General features: G+C 40.5%; 1 protein-coding gene and 1 long non-coding RNA gene across 4 annotated transcripts in view; one reads left to right on the forward strand and one right to left on the reverse strand.

Moving 5' to 3' along the window:
• LOC147025706 (serine/threonine-protein kinase ULK2-like) overlaps positions 1 to 20,422 on the reverse strand; it is a 157,411-nt gene that overhangs the window by 53,184 nt on the left and 83,805 nt on the right. For all 3 annotated transcript variants that reach the window (XM_085880389.1, XM_085880388.1, XM_085880390.1), the window contains 5 exons: positions 9,767 to 9,841; positions 9,446 to 9,582; positions 8,939 to 9,129; positions 5,746 to 5,909; positions 1,665 to 1,745 (listed from right to left, as the gene is read on the reverse strand). In XM_085880389.1, coding sequence (XP_085736515.1) covers positions 1,665 to 1,745; positions 5,746 to 5,909; positions 8,939 to 9,129; positions 9,446 to 9,582; positions 9,767 to 9,841 — 648 coding nt within the window. The remainder of the gene's footprint in view (positions 1 to 1,664; positions 1,746 to 5,745; positions 5,910 to 8,938; positions 9,130 to 9,445; positions 9,583 to 9,766; positions 9,842 to 20,422) is intronic.
• LOC147025707 (uncharacterized) lies at positions 11,311 to 12,589 on the forward strand. The gene is made up of 3 exons (XR_015057983.1): positions 11,311 to 11,449; positions 11,574 to 11,762; positions 12,451 to 12,589. It is a non-coding gene; the product is annotated as an uncharacterized LOC147025707 (long non-coding RNA).

The raw sequence follows: 20,422 nt of genomic DNA on the forward strand, positions 1-20,422 counted from the left end.
CAAAACGGCTGTTCACCACCACCTCTTATCGTCCCCCATCCAAATCCTCGATCTTTTCTACCCGGTTAATACACCCCAACCCACCTCCTTCAAATTCCCTGCTTTCCTTCCTGAAAGTCCCTGTAATGTCCATCTTGTATTCCCCATGTTTCCCACCCCATCCATAGATCTAATGTTGCTCTTCCCCACCGTTTTGTCCTTCCCATTCCCGCCCCTCTTGTTTCATGCCCCCCCTTGCTGTGCATTGTGTGTTTGCTCTCATTCGAGCCTCGACAAGGTATACAAAAAAAAATCAGTCCCCATGTATGAACTTTCAATGTAGCAACTACTTTTCAAGAACGCAACTTGTTCCTAAATCGAGATATTACTGTATTTGGTATTACTGTGACATCAAATATATCTTGGAAACCTCACAATGTACAAAGAGCTAAGTTTGCCTCGAAGAAACTAGGAGTCCTGCTCAGATGTCGAAGCTTCTTCTCGTCTGAACTCACAGTTGCTCTGATTATATTAAGGATCCGTCATCGTATCGATTCATCCTTGTATAGAGAACTGCTCTCACATATGGGGAGGTTCAACCTCAACATATTTACTTGAGAGTCGAGTTTAAAGCAATCAGACTTGTAAACTCTCCAAATCTAACCTCAAAACTCCACCTGCTTGAATTACCCCATAATGTTGGCTCTCTTTCCCTTTTCGATAGATATTACTTTCTGTTCCCGAGAACTGGCTGCTTGTATACCTCCGCCATTAGCAAGAACACAAAATATTCGCAAGCCAAAATGTCACGTGATTATTGTGTAGCCGTTGACAACTCAAGGGTGGGCGGTCATGATGTTTGTTTCTTTCCAGTCATCGCTAAGCTCTGGATTTATTTAACTTCTCACGCCTTTCCTCACAGTTATGACCTGTCCTTTTCAAAAAGCAGTTTTCCACTTCCTCAAAAACTCTGAGATTATTCTTCCTTTTCTTCACTCCTCTATCTCTTCAGTCCTTTAAAAAAAATTAATTCAAGGCCTGGCCTCAATGATGAGGACTATACAGTCCATAACTGGAGCCTTTAACATTAAAAAAATATATATATAATATATATATATATATATATATACATATATATATATATATATGTATATATTCTAATATGCTTTTTAAAATAATCAATGTGCTGCACTGTGTAATAAAAAATAAAAATAATAAGAATGTACTGTACAAAATACGCCTGGTGTTGGCTTAGTGGTTAGAGTGGCAGCTTGGGATCCTAGGGTCCTGAGTTCAAGCCCCATTGGCTGCTGAATTAACACCAGGGGGTTGACTCAGCCTGTCATCCTTCCGAGGTCGGCGAAATGAGTACCAGTGTACTGGTCCCGGTGTATGCCCCGGTTAGAATAGGTGTACCATGTCCCTGTGTGCCGTAAGAGGCGACCAGGGTTGGCATCAGGAAGGGCATCCGGCCATAAAAAACATTGCCTCAAGAAAAAAAGCCAACCTCTGCACAGCAGGGAAAAATGGCTGTAAAAATGGTCATTTTTTATTTTCCTGTACAAAATATTACTAGTACTGAGGATTACCAATTTCACATCGAAAAATGTAAAATGAGCATATCACCAGCAGCTAGAACTCTGAAACTCCACATTCTACATGAGGCTGTCACTTTCAATGCTCACCTGTGAACGTTCGTCCCCGGGGAGGAGTCGGGCTCCTCGGTGGAGAACCAACGGTGAATATGGGACGTCCACCAGTCATGGCTAGGGTGCAGAAGAGGAGAGGGAGGGCGGAGGGGGGGGTGAATGTAGCATTGGCAGCTCATTGTTTATGACAGAAATGCTTACACATAACTTGAAGCTTGGAGAGATTTCAAGGTAAGTTAACTATTTTTCAGATTTTTCTATCAACTCAAAGGGCGGAGGAGCTCCTTGTGAGCCAACGGCCATCCATATCTAGTGCCCAACTGTGTCTGCGGACGTCCTCCTGCAGTTGGGTTACTTCTTATTAGGAGGTTGGTGGCAGGATTTGCACTCCAGCCACCGTAAAACGCTTCATTCCGCAAAACGCAAAAACGCAAAAAAATCTGAAAACCCACTCCGTGGGAGTACCTCCTGTGCAGCTTCCCTTCGCAGGGCAGCTCACCGGATGATGGGATTGGGGCAAAGCCTTCGGGACCCCCAATCTTTGATAGGAGGGAAACCACGGGGTAACATCCCTGGGTCAGATTGCGGGAGAGTGTGTCGGAGTGGTGCTGAGGTGTCGTCCACCAGACGGCGGTCTCCTTGGGTTAACCTGAGGCGGTCCCTTCGGGTGGGTGCCTGGAATGTCCTATCCCTAAGAGAGGATGATCACCTGTCTCTGTTATCATCTGAGCTCAAGCGTTTGGACATGGGGATTGCAGCTCTCTCTGAGGTTCGGAGACCGGATTGCGGCGAGATAATGGTGGGTGGTTACACCTACTATTGGTCTGGTCGCTCTGATGGTTACCATACCCAAGGAGTTGCTGTAGCTGTGTCCAATAAGCTGACCCCAATGATAATTGAGGTAACACCGGTCAACGAGCGTATTATGAGATTAAGGATTCGTCACTCCTTAGGTGTCATTTCCTGGTCTCTATTTATGCTCCGACTGAGGCGAGTGATCTTACCGTGAAGGATGCATTCTACGCCACACTCGAGTCTGTGGTTGATCAGTGCCCCAGACGAGATACACTTCTAGTCTTGGGGGATTTCAATGCATCGACTGGAACTGATAGGGATGGTTATGAGGTGTGTGTTGGTCCCCATGGGTCAGGAACTATGAACCAGAATAGCACTAAGTTCCTTGACTTTGCAAGAAGTCATGGACTTAGGGTGGCTGGTTCATGGTTTCAGCGCCCGCAAGCTCATCGCTGGACTTGGTATTCCAACGCTGGCGGTGTGGCAAAGGAGATTGACCATGTCCTCATTGACGGTCGTTGGAGGATGATCCAGAACTGCAGGGTCTACCGGAGTGCTCAGTTCCTCAATACTGACCACAGGCTTGTTGTAGCAACTCTAAAGCTGCACCTTAAATCCTGGAGAATGGTACCATCCCAGCCTAGGCTGGATGTTGCCAAGCTCAGGGATGAGAGAGTAGCTGAGGAGTTTGCGAACAGGCTGAGTGGACACTTGGGGGTCTGGGTGCTTTGGGGGTCCTGAAGAGTTGTGGAGCGCCTTCAAGACCACCGTGCTTGATGTTGCCGGTGGATGCCTTGGAGTTCACCGCAGGGCAAAGAAGAATTTTGTCTCTCAAGGGACACTGGATACCATTGACCAGAGTCGCAGGGCCAGGCTGAATGGCAGAGCTGAGCTGTTCAGGAGCTGGAGGCGTAAAACTGTACGTGCACTGAGGGTGGACAAGGAGGCCTATGTGCGAGGAATCTGTGAGGGGGTAGAGCATCACCTGTGGACAGGTGATTCTCGTCCCGCTTACAGGGAATTCGCGCATTACATGCTCATCCAAGCCCATCCCCTCGGAGCACTGCAGTTCGAGCAGAGAGTGGTAGGCTCTTGACAGAGGAGTCTGAAGTGAAGGCCCGCTGGGCCGGTTACTTTGAGCGGTTGTGGCCAGGCTGATCCCCCAGCTGTCGAGTTGGACGTCAAGGGTGTTACAATCCCTGTTGCTGACCCTCGAATCAACTGTGGTCCACCATCGCTTGTGGAAACACGAGCTGCGGTGAACCAGTTGAAACGGGGCAAAGCTCCAGGGATCTGTGGCATCCATGCTGAACTTCTCAAGGCTGGTGGAAATGCTGCACTCGCGTCGTTGCATGCAGTTTTGTGCTCTGCCTGGAACACAGGCATCATCCCAACTGACTGGAAGAGGGGCCTTGTTGTCCCTCTCTGGAAAGGGAAGGGTGATCGCCAAGACTGCAACAACTACCAAGGGGTGACGCTGCTCTCAGTGCCGGGCAAGGTCTTTGCTCGGATAATTCTTGATAGGGTTCGCCACCATCTGCTTGAGCACCAGCGTCCAGAGCAGTCAGGCTTTACGCCAAAGAGGTCAACGATTGACCGTATCCTTGCTCTTCGTGTCCTCACTGAACGCAGACGAGAGTTTCGGCAGGGGCTGCTTGCAGCCTATGTTGATCTCTGTAAAGCGTTCGATTCAGTGAATCGGGATGTCCTCTGGAGGATTCTTGGTCTTCGTGGGGTGCCACCGAAACTGATCGATCTGATGTCTGAACTCTACTCTGGTACTGAGAGTGCTGTGAAGTGTGGTGGTACCGCCTCTGACTTATTTCCAGTTGTTACTGGAGTTCGTCAGGGATGTGTACTTGCCCCCACACTTTTCAGCACTTGTATGGACTGGATTTTTGGGAGGATGTCGGAGAGATCAAGTTGCGGTGCATCGTTTGGCAATGTCAAGATCTCGGACCTTGATTTTGCAGATGATGCAGTCATCTTTGCGGAGACTTTAGACATCCTCTTGGGGGCCCTCGAGGTGCTGAATGAGGAGTCGGAGCCGTTGGGATTACGGATTTCTTGGGTCAAAACAAAGATCCAGGCTTTCGGTGACATCTTGGATGCTGCTGTCCTGTCTGTGTCTGTTTGTGGTGAGGATGTTGAGGTCGTGGATAGATTCACTTACCTTGGCAGTGATATTCATGTCTCCGCAGGTTGTGAGCCGGAGGTCAATAGACGTCTGGGTCGGGCCTGGGGAGTCATGGATTCACTGGATCATGGGGTGTGGCGCTGCCGGTACCTGTGCGGGAGGACGAAAGTCCGAGTCTTCAGGTCCTTGGTACTTCCAGTCTTGCTCTATGGGTGCGAGACTTGGACTTTGACCAAGGATCTGAGACGGAGACTTAATTCCTTTGGTACCAGGTCTCTTCGGAGAATCCTTGGCTATCGCTGGTCGGATTTTGTGTCCAACGAGCGGTTGCTGAGAGAGACTCGGATGAGATTTGTTACCTGCATAGTCCGTGAGCGTCAGCTGCGGCTGTATGGACATGTGGCTCGTTTTCCTGACGCTGATCCTGCTCACCAGATTCTCTCAGCGAGGGAGTCTCATGAGTGGAGGAGGCCAGTGGGCCGACCACGTGCCTCATGGTTGCAGCAGGTTGACCATCATCTCAAGGAGATGGGGATGGGCCTGGCATCTGCCTGGGGGATGGCCAGACGGAGGCCCCTGGAGTACCGGCGGAAAGTGGACGCAGCGACGCGCTGTTCTGGCACATGCTCCCATACCTGACCTGACCAAAGCAAGATGACTGACACATCTTCCATGTTATTGTATACACTTAAGTACTACACTCTCATAATTGCACTTAAGTATTTGGGCTCCACCACCAAGAACCTCAATCCATGTACAATGGTGGTTCCAGTGAAATTTACACTTTTGTTAACAGCTGTGGCAGTAGGCAAAATATGATCTGCCAACTTGGCACACAGAACTTGCCATTTGCTTACTACGAGTACTTGCAGCACATTTCACGGATGATACCCTTTTAATGAAAAACCTGGGAAGTGATAAAAAGTGCTGGTAATGAGGAACATCAATTGAGGTGCTCAGATCATCTGGAGGTCATAACCACACGTATGCATGGCATCATGCCCCAAATTATATTGTGGAATGCCACATAAGTGAAAGATATTGCTCAAGAGCTTTCCATGATCATCAAGAGAACAGAAATTACTTCGATAGCTACTGTGGAAACTAGTGTGTAAATGCGTAACTTTCAATCAACGCATGCGGACATCAAAATAAGCTCTTCAGTTAGTGAAATAACTTTCCCACCTGTGTGACCCGGCTTGTCGGAGCCCAAGCTGTCTGGACTGCTCCCTCGTGAGCCAGTCATTTTTAGCAACCCATGCTGGTACCATGGCTCCATCAAATGAACTATTCCACCATGTTGAATTGGTTGCAGCAGCTGGTCAGACAAGTTCCCAGAACTGTGGGATCTGCAGAGTGATGATTAAAAGGGTTTTAGTTACGTGGCTTGTTTGTGAATGAGTTGAGTTTGTAAATGATGATAAAAGTGAGAATCAAATCAACATGGAACCAAAAATGAAATAAAAATGAAGACGTTTCAGAATAGCACAGAGGAGTGAGGTATTTTTAAGCAGTGTAGCCGCATCAATATGTGGTGTGTCCATCCATCAAAATTTTCTCTTTTAGTGGTGCAGACGCTGAATTAACAAAAGGAGGAGCCGTAGCTACCAAGCATCACGAGAAGGAAATGCCAAACTGCACCGCTTCCTTCGGACATGGATGGAAATATTTTTTTACATCACGGCTAAAGGCCCAGTCACACCTTGACGTTTTAGCCAGCGATGGCAACGTATTAAAATTTATGTAAAACGCTGGCTTACGTTGAACTTTTGATGATTTTTTTAAAGATTCGGACGTATTCATAGCGACTTGGTCTTATGTATAACGCATTAGTAACGGACACAGAACGTTTCGTTGTGTTATAGATAACTTATACCAACGAATGCTGAACCTGTTGTCGGCCTACACAACCTATGCCGAACGATAGTCTAACTTAGGCATAGCGCGTTGCACGCATCGCCGACGATGTCGTGACGTAGCCTATTAAAAGGCTGACACACAACGATTCGAATCATAACTGCCGTAGAAATGGAAGTGTTAACATCGCAGTCACACCTTGGTGATCTTGCCAGCGTATGCCGACCTAAGAAAAATGTGTCTAAAACGTTGGGGCACGTCAAATACGGTAAGAGTAAGTTTGGTATACGTGAGTAGAACGCTAAAGTACGCTATCATACGTCGTAGTAAGTAGAGTACGTCAAGAAATTTTAAACATGTTCAAAATTTTACGACGTACTTGGCGTATGACACACGTTCCGCATGCGATGGGGATAGGTTGTACACACGATATGCGGATGCTTACACACGTCCACAAAGGCTACTTATAAGCTACTCATAAGTCGAAACACGTTGCGGTAATGTCTTTTTTACGCGAAACTTATTTCTAACTTATGTTTGACGTGCTTTGAACCAATTCTTTACGTAGTCCCAACACACATTGACGTATGTAGACGTATTCCAATGACGTCTTCCGGTCGACAAAAAAAATAAATGAACGTGTTTCTAACTTACAACTGCCATATAAAGACGTGTTCCCAGCGATTTTGGGAATTGGTATATAAAAATGGTGTTCATAAAAGGGGAACCCAACAGTGTTTTCGAGTCTTTTTTGAGTCGATGTCCATGTCAGCAGTAACAGTATCAGTATCAGTATCAGTATTAGTAGTAGTTTGTTCATGTTGGCAGTAGTAGGTGAGTGTGAGGAGGAGGGTGTGGGTTATGATGGATCCTCCTTGCGTCCGCGTGTCCACGGGTAGGAGACATCTTTGCACCATTGTTCGAAGTTCTTCGCGGCTAATTTTTTATGGGGCTTTTTCAACAATGAGCTATGGCTTGTTTTTACAATTTAGGTCTATTCATAACGGGTTGGACAAATGCACAATGAACTAATAATGTGCATAGAGCGCTTCGATAACTTATAGATACGGTATACCAACGAATAAATATCGTGTTGCCGGCGTTCACAAACTATGCCCAACGATAGCCTAACTTATCCATATCGTGCGGCAGTTTATCTTTGCCGGTGACGTGGGGTTTGCTATTCATAGGCTGCCACTCAACGATTTAAATGGCTGCATCTCCACTATTGAAAGTAGACACTTGCGCTCAACAATTGGATTTTTTTTTTACACTCAACGACTTTTAAACGGTACCACTCAGCTATTTTCATTGTTTACAATGAACGATTTAAATTGCTGTCACTCGCCTTTGTTTTTTGACACTGGCGCTCGGATAATTTTAATCGTTTCTATTGAATGTGCTAAATCGCTCAAACTCCACTATTGAAAGTCGACGCTTGCGCTCAACAATTGGATTTTTTTTTACACTCAACGACTTTTAAACGGTACCACTCAACTATTTTCATTGTTTACAATGAACGATTTAAATTGCTGTCACTCGCCTTTGTTTTTTGATGCTGGGGTTTGGAAATTTGAAGCGTTTCTTCTGAACGTGTTCAAACGCTCAAACTCGACTATTTTAAATAGACGCTGCTGATGGACAATTGGAATCATAGCCAAGCTAGACATCGAAGTGTGAACATCCTCGTCATGCCGAAGAAAAGTTTGAAGAATGCTGCAAATAAGTGTCCTGGCCGTGGACGCTGACGCAAGGACGATCCATTATACCGACGTCTTTCAGCCTATGAGTAACTTAAAAGTAACGTCTGTCGGCGTGTGGCAACGATCGCGTAACGTGCCAACAACACGTTAATCATAGATTAGAAATAAGTTTCGGGTACGCTAAACATCACCTCGGCATGTCTCAACTTATGATTAACTTACAAGTAGCATGTGTTGAAGTCTGTCAACGATCACAGACCGTGCATACAACTTGTGGCCAGCGTAGCGGAACGTGTAAGTCATACGCCCGCATACGTCGTGAAATTTCAAGCATGCAAAAATTTGAGGACAACCGAAAAGTACAACATTTAAAGCCAGCGTACAACGACGTATGGCAGTGTTTTTCAGCGTGCTCTCAATGTTATCAAAACTTACCCATAACGTATTCAACGTGTGCCAGCGTTTTAGAAAAAAATTTCAAAAATCGGCATACGTTGGCTAAAACGTCAAGGTGTGACTGGGCCTTAATCTGAAGAAGATTATTTTGACTTTTAAAATTGTAAATTTACCCACTTTATAATTCGGAAATCAGAAAAAGACATCTATTTTTGAGGGTATTAACGTCAAGGTGGTCTGAGTGTTTTGGTTCCCCTTTAACGCAAGATTAAATATTTGTCATAAAATATATTCTTCAGTCTTTAACTTGGTATTATGGTTCGCCCCAGTCTGCAACTTATAAACACATTCAAGCAACAATTATGCATCGACGCCAACAGATTCGTGCTGTAACAAAAAGCTTAGCAAGGAACCATTTGTACCTGCCCATTGCTGCTGCTGAACACAGGAGTGCAGGTAATGCTGCAGTACAGGCAAGAGGAGCCATAATCGGTGCTGTTGCTGTGTGGGGTCGACACATAACACCAACACCACTTCCGAGACCTTGTTTTGTGACCATATCAACAAGGTTTCCAGATGATGGTATTCTGGCGAATTCAGGTGCTGACAATGGCTGGAAGAAAGGCAAACAATGATGATGATGAAGATGATAAGTGGGTGCAGCATCACACAGTAAGAGAGAGGGGGCGCAGCGTCGTGCAGGAGAAGAAAGGGGGTGCAGTGTCGCACAGGAGAAGAAAGGGGATACAGTGTCGCACAGGAGAAGAAAGGGCGTGCAGCATCGTGCAGGAGAAGAAAGGGTGTGCAGTGTCATGCAGGAGGAGAGGGGTGACATTGCACAGAAAGTGGGAGGGGAGAAGAGACACTGCGTAGTGGGGGGAAGAAGGTAACATGGTGCAGGTGGAGATAAGATGTAATGTTCAATGAACCTTGGTTGGGGAACCAAGAATAGTTGGTAATGATGGTCCTCCACCACCCCCTGAACCTCGAGTGCGTGGAGGAGAAGGCGAAGAATTCTCAACTTGTGCACAGGCCCGAGCAGAAGTATTAATAGCTCCAGGAGATCCTATTGGAAATGTGCAGCAAAAATGGGGGCAGTAATGTCAAGGGGGTCAGTGTTATCAACGATGCAAAGACATCAAAATAAGTTGTTGGGGAAGCAGACAATGATTGACAAGTGACATGTCCTCTCGGTTAGAATTCAGAACTTTTATACTGCACTATTAGCTTGCATAAAACAGCATGCTCACGAAAGGAATGGCGAGAACGAGAGTCAGAACTTCTGGGTGGGCTTGGATTTGATGAGGGTTCAGCAAGCAACCCAGCTGATGATGGGAAGAAAACACAAGACAGAAAGTGCTCCCATTAATAAATTACTTCAAAACTCTCAACAAGTAAGCACATGATGAAATATTAACATTTAAAATAATTACGTTTAAAATCTAGAATGCAGAAATATATTTACTACTATTATTCTGTTGTATTTCTCGATAATAATTCTTAAGCTAGCTTTCCTGTTTAAAAACACCAGGAAAAAATATCAAGATGCACAGACATAAAACAGTAGCATGACCAATAGCAATCAGATTGAAAAGTGTGTGATTTGCCAATACTTTATCTTGTAACCGCATCAGCTATTTGGTATGCAGTCGTGAAGTCGGAGTAAATTGGAATCACATGTACAAACTAGAAGGGCACTCGATAGAGCGCATACCTCCGCCCCGTAATGCCTGATCCGCGATAACATATCTGGCCCAATACATTTTTGAAATATCATGCTATATATCGTTTTTGAGCCCAATCTTTCAATGGTGAAGAATCACTTTTTAAAAATTCCAGTCATCGGATCCGGATTCGGATCTTCAGCAAAATCAAATTAATTTGTCATGGTCACGCACCCAACCTGTCCACCAAGTTTCGTCCGAATCTGTCCACAACTTTTTGAGATATCTTAACAGACAGACAGACAGGGATGAAAACATAACTTCCACCCTCCTTTGATGGCAGAGGTAACAAAGACTAGAACCACAGAAGTAGAGGATAAATGGGGCTTCTGAGGCAGCCATTCAAATGAATGAGGAAAAGGGAAAAACTTTCTGACTCAAGGCCCAAAAGCCCAAAATAGGGGACTGATTTCCTCCCCCTCCCATGCAAGCAAATGTAAAATTGAGACTGACTCAATCCCCAAAAGCCCAAAATAGGAGACCGATTTTCTCCCCACCTATTCTCTTCCCTCCCATACAAGCAAATGTAAAATAGGAGACTGATACCTTCCCTCCCATACAAGCAAATGTTAAATTGAGACTTACTGATTAAAGCACTTCTTTCCTTTCATATTTTCATTCCACTCAAAGAGCGAACCAGTAAATATTTGTCCATGTTCTCCTTTAGGGAATAAATGAATTTTCCTATTATATTCACTTTATCTCTTCAAGCATGAAAGAGAGGGCTGTTCGGGTGAGTTTTGTAAAATGGGGAAGTGTTTTTAGAACACAGTCGTGCCGTGAAAATGAGGAAGTATTCTGTGCCATTCTCTCGTGGTTATATTTTAAATCATCAGAACACTAACAGAACAAAGTTTTGTTAAAAACAGCTTTTAAACGTAGGTTTAATCAAAATCATTTAAAGCATTTTCATTTTCGTGTTAAAATGGGTCATTTTGGAGTCAACCAAGCTGCCTCGCATGAACAGTCATTTCCTTTGTGGAAACACACTTTGGAAAAACCATTGTTATGTAATCTCCCATTACGTCATCAAGTTGCTTATTTAAACCAACTTGTGTGAAGACCGTGTTTATAAGCCAGGCATTTCTCTCGGTTGAAAATCTCTTCTGTTTGACGGTTTTTTCATTTTTCTCATCTTGTCCCAATGGTAAATGACTGAGACATGAACTATCTTTCATCTGACGAAGAAGATAACCCATCACAATATTGGTAAGTTTGTGTGTTTGTGTGTGTATTGTAAAGTCTGGCTTCCTCTTAGAATGATGGTGAAGCAATTGATTATTAATTAAATCATGATACAACCAATAATTATTGCATGTCTATTTTCCAACAGGTTGTCCCCAATAAGAACATCATTAATAACTGATGTTGAAAGTGAGTTATTTGAATATCACGAGGATTGGATAAAAATGAACGACTTCCTTGAAGACATTTATTCGTTTCGAAAAGAACTGAATGATATTATTGTTGACTGGAAACAAGTACTCACACATCCTTTGATCTTGAATGATCCGAGTCCAAGGTGAGAAATTATCATTGTGTGTGTGTGTGTGTGTGTGTGTGTGTGTGTGTGTGTGTGTGTGTGTGTGTGTGTATGTATGTATATATATATATATATATATATATATATATATATATATATATATATATATATATATATATATATATATATATATATATATATATATATATATATATATATATATATATATATATATATATATATATATATATATATATATATATATATATATATATATATATATATATATATATATATATATATATATATATATATATATATATATGTGCGTGTGTGTCTCTCTCTTTCTGTCTCTCTGTCTTTCTGTCTCTGTCTGTATGTCTCTTTATCTATCTGTTTCTCTGTCTGTCTGTATGTCTCTATCTATCTGTCTCTGTCTTTCTGTCTCTTTGTCTCTCTATCTATCTGTCTTTTTGTCTCTATCTATCTGTCTTTTTGTCTCTCTATCTATCTGTCTTTTTGTCTCTCTATCTATCTGTCTCTGTCTGTATGTCCCTTTAGCTATCTATCTCTGTCTTTCTGTCTCTCTCTCTCTATATGTCGCTGTCTCCGTCTGTCTCTTTCTGTTCTCCTTTTACACAACCTTTTATTTGGTATGGTGGTAATTAATTTAAAAGCAATACCACGACTTGGTGGTAATTTTTGACTACTTGCTTTATATTTTCAGCATTAAAACTGAATCATACATGGGTGGTGGAGCGAATGAATTTCACAACCTTGAATGGGAAGATGTTGAAATTCCACAGGGTGATGATTCATTACCTTCGCATTCTGCAAAAGGTTATGTTTTGGTCGGCATGTATTTATTTATTTATTTATTTATTTATTTATTTATTTATTTGTAATCTTGTGATTCGTATAACTCAAAAATTATTAAACCGAATTGCATGAAATTTGGTGGGATGATTGGTTATTAGCCAGGAAGCATTCGATTAGATTTTGGGATCGTTCGGGTCAAAGGTCAAGGTCAAGGTCACAAAAAGGTCAAAATCGTCTTTTTACGATAACAGTCAATTTTTATTCAATTTGCATGCAACTAACGCCAAAATGTTCAGAATTCAACGCCTCATCTTGTGATATGCAATATAACACAGTGACGCCCATACTCTTGTGACCGGTTAGGGGTCAAAGGTCAGGGGGGTCACGACCTTGAAAAATATGCGGTTTTTGTCATAGCGCGGTCAATTCTTGTCCGCTTTACATGAACCCAGCACCAAAATGTTCAGAATTTAATGCCCAATCTTGTGACACAATGACATCATAACACATGTCACCGGTTGGGGTAAAATGTCAGGGGGGGGGTCATACCCTTGAAAAATATGCAGTTTTCGGCATAACTCAGTCAATTCTTATTCGATTTGCATGAAACCAGCATCAAACGAGATTACCTTCTCTTGTTGAAACGTTGTATTCACTGAGCTTGTGAGTGAAGACTCGCCAAAACGACGTGAGTTGATTGTTGTTTAGTCCGTAGCCCCCGAAAGTCGGGGGGGGTCATGACATTATAGATATGTGGTTTGTGTCATAAGACCATTCATATGAAACCAGTTCCCCACACTCATACCAAGAACAAAAAAAGTAGTGGCGGCGAAGGTATGTGCTCTATGAGTGCCCGTTCTAGTTTCAAACTTGTTCCAGTTTAAATGCTCATCTGGATGAAATGGACACAAAACTCGATCTTCTGGAGGTAAATGTTATATTTATTAATATCATAATATAATCATCTTTATATACCCGAATTGTTCTTCACTCGTTGTTTTGAACAGAATATGTTGATTGAGTTTCAAAATCAGAAGACATCTGAAGCAAACTGCTGGGAAAGATCGTTCATTCTCGCAACGGAATATTTACCCAAAGAAAAATGTTTAATAATTTCAATCTTGAGGAATATTTCCTTTGCTTTCAATTATGTAATTCTGAATTATAAAAAAAGAATAAAGGAAGTGCAAAGGAGGGGGAGGGGGTAGGTGCGCTCCCCCAACGACCCACCACCCCCCTCACCTCCCCGTGTGTGTGTGGGGAAGGGTGGGGCTTGTGTGGGTGGGGCTTGTGTGGGTGGGGTGGGGCTTGTGTGGGGGGGTGGGTCTTGTGTGGATTGGTGGGGCTTGTGTGGGTGGGTGGTGTTTGTGTGGGTGGGTGGAGCTTGTACGAATGTGGTTTGTGTGGGTGGAGCAATTTTTTAAATTAAATAAACATGTGTGTGGGGAACTAATTAACAAATCACTAATTATGTGGATATGATGAATGTGGATGTGGCTTATGTGGGTTGGGTTTGAGTGGGTGGGGCTTGTGTGGGTGGGGCTTGTTTGGGTGGGGCTTGTGTGGATGTGGCATATGTGGGTGGGGTTTGCGTGGGTGGGGCTTGTGTGAGTGGGTGGGGCTAGTGTGGGTGGAGTGAAAAAGGGACGGAGTTAAAAGAGAGTGGAGTCAAAAAAAATTCAATTTATCTGTCTTTTGTAATTCCTGTGAATAAAATGAACCTAAAATCTCTTCCCCTTCTAAATAATATACCTTATAAGTCCAAGGAAATGCATCTATTACATCAACGATTTTAAAAAGTTCATTTGTCCATCGCTTTGTATAACCTTTTTCAAAATGAGATTTCCACCTATATATTCTTACTACATCACCAACTTTGAACTGAGGCTTTCTGACATTAATCTCTTTTTCATATTCTAATTTTATATACATTTCTGATGGTTTGGTATTCGTTGAGGTGTGAATCGTATCATTATACGTATCGACAATATCCTGAATTAAAGATGACCATTGTTGATAACCGAGTTGAGTGAATTTTTTAAAGAGTCTCTCTTTTAAAGTGTGATTGAATCGCTCAATAACAACTGCTTTTCCTTCATTAAAGGTGCTGTATAATATGATGTTGTTATTTTAAAGAAAATTCATAAATGTTTTGTTGTGGAATCTGTACCCTCATCAGTCCACAATGTTTTAGGTTTTCGCTTACTTTTATTAAATATCTGTTGGAAGGCCAACATGAGTGTATTCCCGGTTTTGTTTTTCAAAGGGTCGACCCACGCATATCTACTCCTCAAATCAATAAAGGTTAAAGCATACTTGTACCCCTTATCATTATTGAGTTCAATTAAATCAGCGGACCAGATATAATCAACTTCCTTGGAATAAACCTAACTTCCATGAAACTTTGTGATTATTGGTTTATGTAATTCATCAGCTAATTGCTCTTCAATCTTAATGACATCATTAGAGCCTATAAGTTTTTTGAATTTCCAAGCCCAAGTTTCAATTTAGCACTGATCATCTTCTTCACGATGAACCTATCAACTTTTTCTCTCAAGGCTGGATTTTGTATCAGAGACAAATTATTACAACATTTCTCTGTCGGCTTCATGTTTTTCTTCCAACGTTGTGATATTTCCATAATCAATATCGTGCCTCATGCACACTTCTTCAACCCTATTGATAGGTTGGCTCCACGGTTTGGGATTGTCAGCCTCATCTAATCTTTTATTCAAGTTTGTTCCTGGACCACAGAAAGAATGCCCTGGTATATGTAATTCCCCTGGTATTCCAGTTGTTGTAAATTTACTTCCTGAAAAAAAACTTTTGTATATCTCCCCCACGTTTGTGTTTGGAGATGAATTTACTCTTTTTAGAGCCACACACCAAACATGTACCTTTTTGTATAACCCTGTTGTTTTTACTTTTAAAATAAGAGATTTTTTTAGTGTTAGTTTTCTTTTTACATTTGAGACAATAACTCATTTATTTATGTCAAAAATTCCCACAGAGTGTGAAAACCTTTTTAGTTTCCAACATGCACATTTGAATTTTAATTTTTAAAACATAAAGAATCCTCAGAAATGTCTTCACTCTCTACTCCATTTATTTAAGAAAACAAATGTTAAACTTTAATTAAAGTCAATCACACCAAGGAAAACGACGTTAATAGTCGACGCAAATATTTCTAATGGACTTGTCAGTTTTCCTCCTCGGTGCATTGAGATTTATTTATTTTCTGTAATACCCCCAATCCTATATATTATTTCTATTAACATCTGCGCGTCATTTGACATTTCTCCTCCGAAACTGCTGGATGGATTGTCGCCACTTTCGGCATGCGGGTGCTCTGTGGTCTAATGAACAGCATGGCCTATGTGAGATCGTGCCAGACGGACAGGTTTGGGAATTTTTGCCGATTTTCTAATTTTTACATTCGTTTGCATGGCGACTTGTGACGTCACCGCTGAGAGGCGTAATGACGTCATGACATCGGTCATTCGCTGACGTCATTACGTCTGTCGTGAATACGTCTGTCGTCAACAAACCGTCACCGCTAAGAGGCATAATGCCACTCCGAGAAAACAGCGTCTGCAATGTGAAACCCTCTTCTGCACATGCTGACTACCTCAGAAGGTGCATTTGACACAAAAAATGTTACAAGAAACATTGTATATAAAGAAATTCGATATATCACATTATGAACACGAGATATATTGATGTCCTAACGAACCCTCACTTTCGAAACTTCGCGCAGAGCACGGGTTTGGCGAGTCTTTTTCTCATCTCACTGGTTTCCATATTTTTATATTTATTTATTCTCTCTTTTTCCTCCCTCTCGCTCTCCTCCTTCTCTCTCTCTCTCTCTCTCTTCTCCCTTGCCTCCTTCTCTCTTCTCCTTCTCCTTCTCTCTCTTCTCCCTCTCCTCCTCTCTATTCTCCTTTTCTTCCTTCTCTTCCTTTGTCTCAGTTTCTTCAACTCCTCCCTCGTCCCTGACTATCATTGAATCACTTTCACCCCATAGAATATCATACATATATTCATACATACATATATCATACATATTTTCTTGTTATTCCTGTATCCAAAATATTTTTTTTACAACAGGAAACCAATAAAATTTCTTCTGAATTTCTAAAAGAGACTTGTGTTTTCTTAACTTTAATATTTTTTTCATTATTTAACATTTTAATTAAATCCAAAGTTGTTGGTTTATTAACATCAGTATGAAGACAATCTTTTATTGAAAATACCTCATTCTTATGTAGTGGAACATATTTATTAAAATACCGAATACCCTTTTCTTGAAGGTATGCTTGGACACAGAAATGACAATTTTCTTGAAGCCTTCGTGCTGTCATTTATGTATTAGAAATATATGACAGATTAATATAATGACAGGAAATACCTCCCTATCTTCACATAGTTAAATCATTTTGTATTTCCTTACTTATTATTATATATATAATCCTGTTCTTTGTGTTTTCATGATATAAACTATGGCAAAACCATTATTGATTTTACCCTAATTAAATTCTTTTATTTGTTGTTTGCCAATCATGTTTCCACAAAACTCATTCTCGGCACCAAGTGGATAATATTCTTCCTTACGAGACTGATTTAATTGCTCCAGGTCTTCTAGGTTAATTTTAAATGACCAATTATACCCTAAATCATTCATATCATATCCCTATTGTTATATTCTCATTCAAACGATACACCCTTCTTTATAAAATTTTATTTTAATTGGAACTGTGAATTCTGTATGACCTGGAGATAAAATCAACACTTCTGTATCTTTGGAATACACAGTCGTTTTATTTAAGGATATATATTGTGATAAATCACTTAATCCCACCAAGTCATTCGCGTCAGTCAGGCTTGGATAATTTATTAATTTATAAGCATTTTTCATATTAATATTTTTTGCTATACTATATTTCTGTCGTTCAGTCTGCCTTTGTGTCATAATTTGATAAATCAATATCCAGTTCTTGGGATACACCAAAAACAGAACCATCTTTCACAACATAAGTCATTATATTAGATTAAAAATAATGTCATTAAAAAAGTTATTTTTGTTGAGTTGAAATAACACATATAGACCAAATTGACCACAACACTTGGAATTTAATTCTTGGACTTGAAATGTTTGATAAACACCATTCTGTAAGAATTTTATTACTTCAACAGGTGGTGGAAGACCAAAACTATCAAAATAATATTTGTCTTGACAATTAAAAATACAAACCCAATGAGAACCGTTCTCATTATTTTCTTCGAAGTTCATAATAATATTATTTGTATGTTCAGACACGTTTGTTAATTCATCTCTCATTCAAATAACCACATTATGAATTTTTAATTTCTTACAATATTTGACAAGTTCTAAATTTGATGTATTGTTTTCAAATTCTTTAAACCACTCATCAATGCTCATTTATTTATTAGACAGATATAATCGATTTCCCCTTTTAGTTCGTTTTACACCAGCTTGTGCGATAGAAGAAAGCATATCTCCAACTAACAATCTCGCTTTACGAGGCAGACTTTCAAGTTTTTCAGCAAAATCTACAATTACACCACTTCCACTAATTTGTTTCTTCAACTCTTTGTTATGTCTTTCCAATTATTTTTGAGCACGGAGTTGAGCCTTCCCTTCGTTGGCAATTTCACCGCTGCCGAAAGACCACCCATCAATGCTCCAGCTGCACTTAAACCAGCAAATAAAGGAATTGGAAATCGGAGAAATCCTCCACTCGTCTCTCTTATTGAATATTTCTTCAACATTGGTTTTGACATTTTAATTTTAAGTGAGCCAGTATCGTTCAAGATTTTCACCTGTTCTCTTGTGAACAAAACATCAATTCTTACTGCTCCATTTATCTGAATTGTATTTACGTAAATCATACAAGGCTTTTGATTTTGAATACAAGATGAGAGTTTATGAAGATTGATTTGATTAACATATACCCCAGTTGGCACGTTACCACTCATTTATTTATCAAAAATATTATGTGAGACGAATCATAACACCATCATCTGTATTAATCTGTAATTGTTTCTTCCAAAAGCAAACAATATGGAGCAACTTCTTCACTCTCTCCTCTTTCAATGTATAGGAAAGTATCCACTCGATTAGACTTTATAGTTTCCTTTTGAGCACTCAAGTCAATCGCATAGATTGTATGCAGACTTTTAAATGCTGTCATATCCAAAATAGGTTCTTTATTTCCATTGCTTTCACACACCTTTTGGTAAGACTTGTATGCTTCAGCATAATCATTTTTTTCCCCAATTAATTTCCAAGCTATCTCGTGAATAAAATGTTCCACCGAGAGAAACGCGAAGTTGTTTCACCTTAGCATTATCACCATCTGGTTTTTAAAAAAATGAGCCACAGATATCATGGCTTTCCTTCCAGAATACCCAAATTCCATGTGTAAGTGGTTTGGTTCAGTTTAACGTGTTGACATCTTCTTTTGAGGTATGATACATTGAGTGGCTTCTTTGAGTTTAGTCTTCCATTCAACATCTCTTCTGTTTTAAGATTAGGAGTATATTCACTAAAATATACCAACTAATTTCATCAAAAACAAATGTATTCTGAGCAGCAAAAGCATTCACCACACTAAAAAGCAATCTATTTTCATTATCATTCCTTTGCAGTTGAAATCTAATTTTCAGACCATACAGAACTTTATCATGATCAAAAAATCTAAATATACCTTTAAGAGGAACTGCCACAGTAAAACTATTGTCTGCTTTTGTATCATCATTATACATTCCTTTCCTTTGAGTATATCCAGGGTCTGTGTTTGTTCCCATTGACATATCAGGAATAAAACCTTTGACAGCTACCTTTCCCATTCCATCACGAAATGAATATCGTGTAAATTTCATCATTTCAGATGTAGCAGAGACATAATCAACCGCTTCAACTTCTTGTGTTCCAATGTACAAACGAATACTATCAAACATTTTCCAGAATAAATCATTTACGAGTGTAGCGTTTGTGTTAGTCGCAACCTTAGTGAATGTAAATTTACGCAAGAAGAAACTTTCGGCTTGATTCAAATAAGTTTGTTGATTTTATTTATTTCAAAACTTTTTGTTCCATTTACATTACCGTCTGTTCCAGTTATTGTATTTACCTTGAAGTAGTCTTCTTTTTTAGTGGAGTTTGAGATGACAATGGTATCATCCAAATCATAGATACTATCAATTGCTTCCATACTTGTATTTATTGAGGAAAAAAGATGTAAAAACTTTTTAAACCCTGACCCAAGTATTTGAATTATTTTCTGTCATTCTTGGGGAAACAACTGAGTTTTGCCTTTCTTAATTTATTTTATTGCTTGTAATTTGAGATTCCTTTTGGGCATCTTTCAAACTCTTAAAAGCACCCGCTACATTTCCCACAGCAGAAGCAGTTGAACCAATTAAGTCTTTATGTTTAAGAATAGTTGAACCTATACCCATTGGAGTATCAATTATCCCATCTCCTTTATTTCTAAATTGATGTCCGACACCCCTATGTCTCTTCGGTTGATAGTATCCCTTACCAACATACATACCTTCACCCTTGTAGTTTTGGGAAAGGAACATCCCATCCCCTCTAATTATTTTATATTTTCCCAACTCGTGTTTCCTCACAATAACCATCGTATTTATTTATTGGAAAACTTCATGTAGGTGAATTCTGATGGATAGAATTTCTCCATGAAAAGAAATCATGCGATTATCTTGGTCGGTTATCCTAAAATTTACTGTGTTTATGGTTTTTCCTGACACAGGTCGAAAAACCAGATTTTTGGGTTCCGTATTGAATTTATAATCAATTGGGGTTGAGTGTGCGCTGAATGAAAATATTGTATTTG

The sequence above is a fragment of the Eptatretus burgeri genome, chromosome 5, assembly GCF_056783735.1.
Source record: "Eptatretus burgeri isolate ZD-2024b chromosome 5, Ebu_testis_v1, whole genome shotgun sequence".
NCBI classification, from domain to species: Eukaryota; Metazoa; Chordata; class Myxini; order Myxiniformes; family Myxinidae; genus Eptatretus; species Eptatretus burgeri.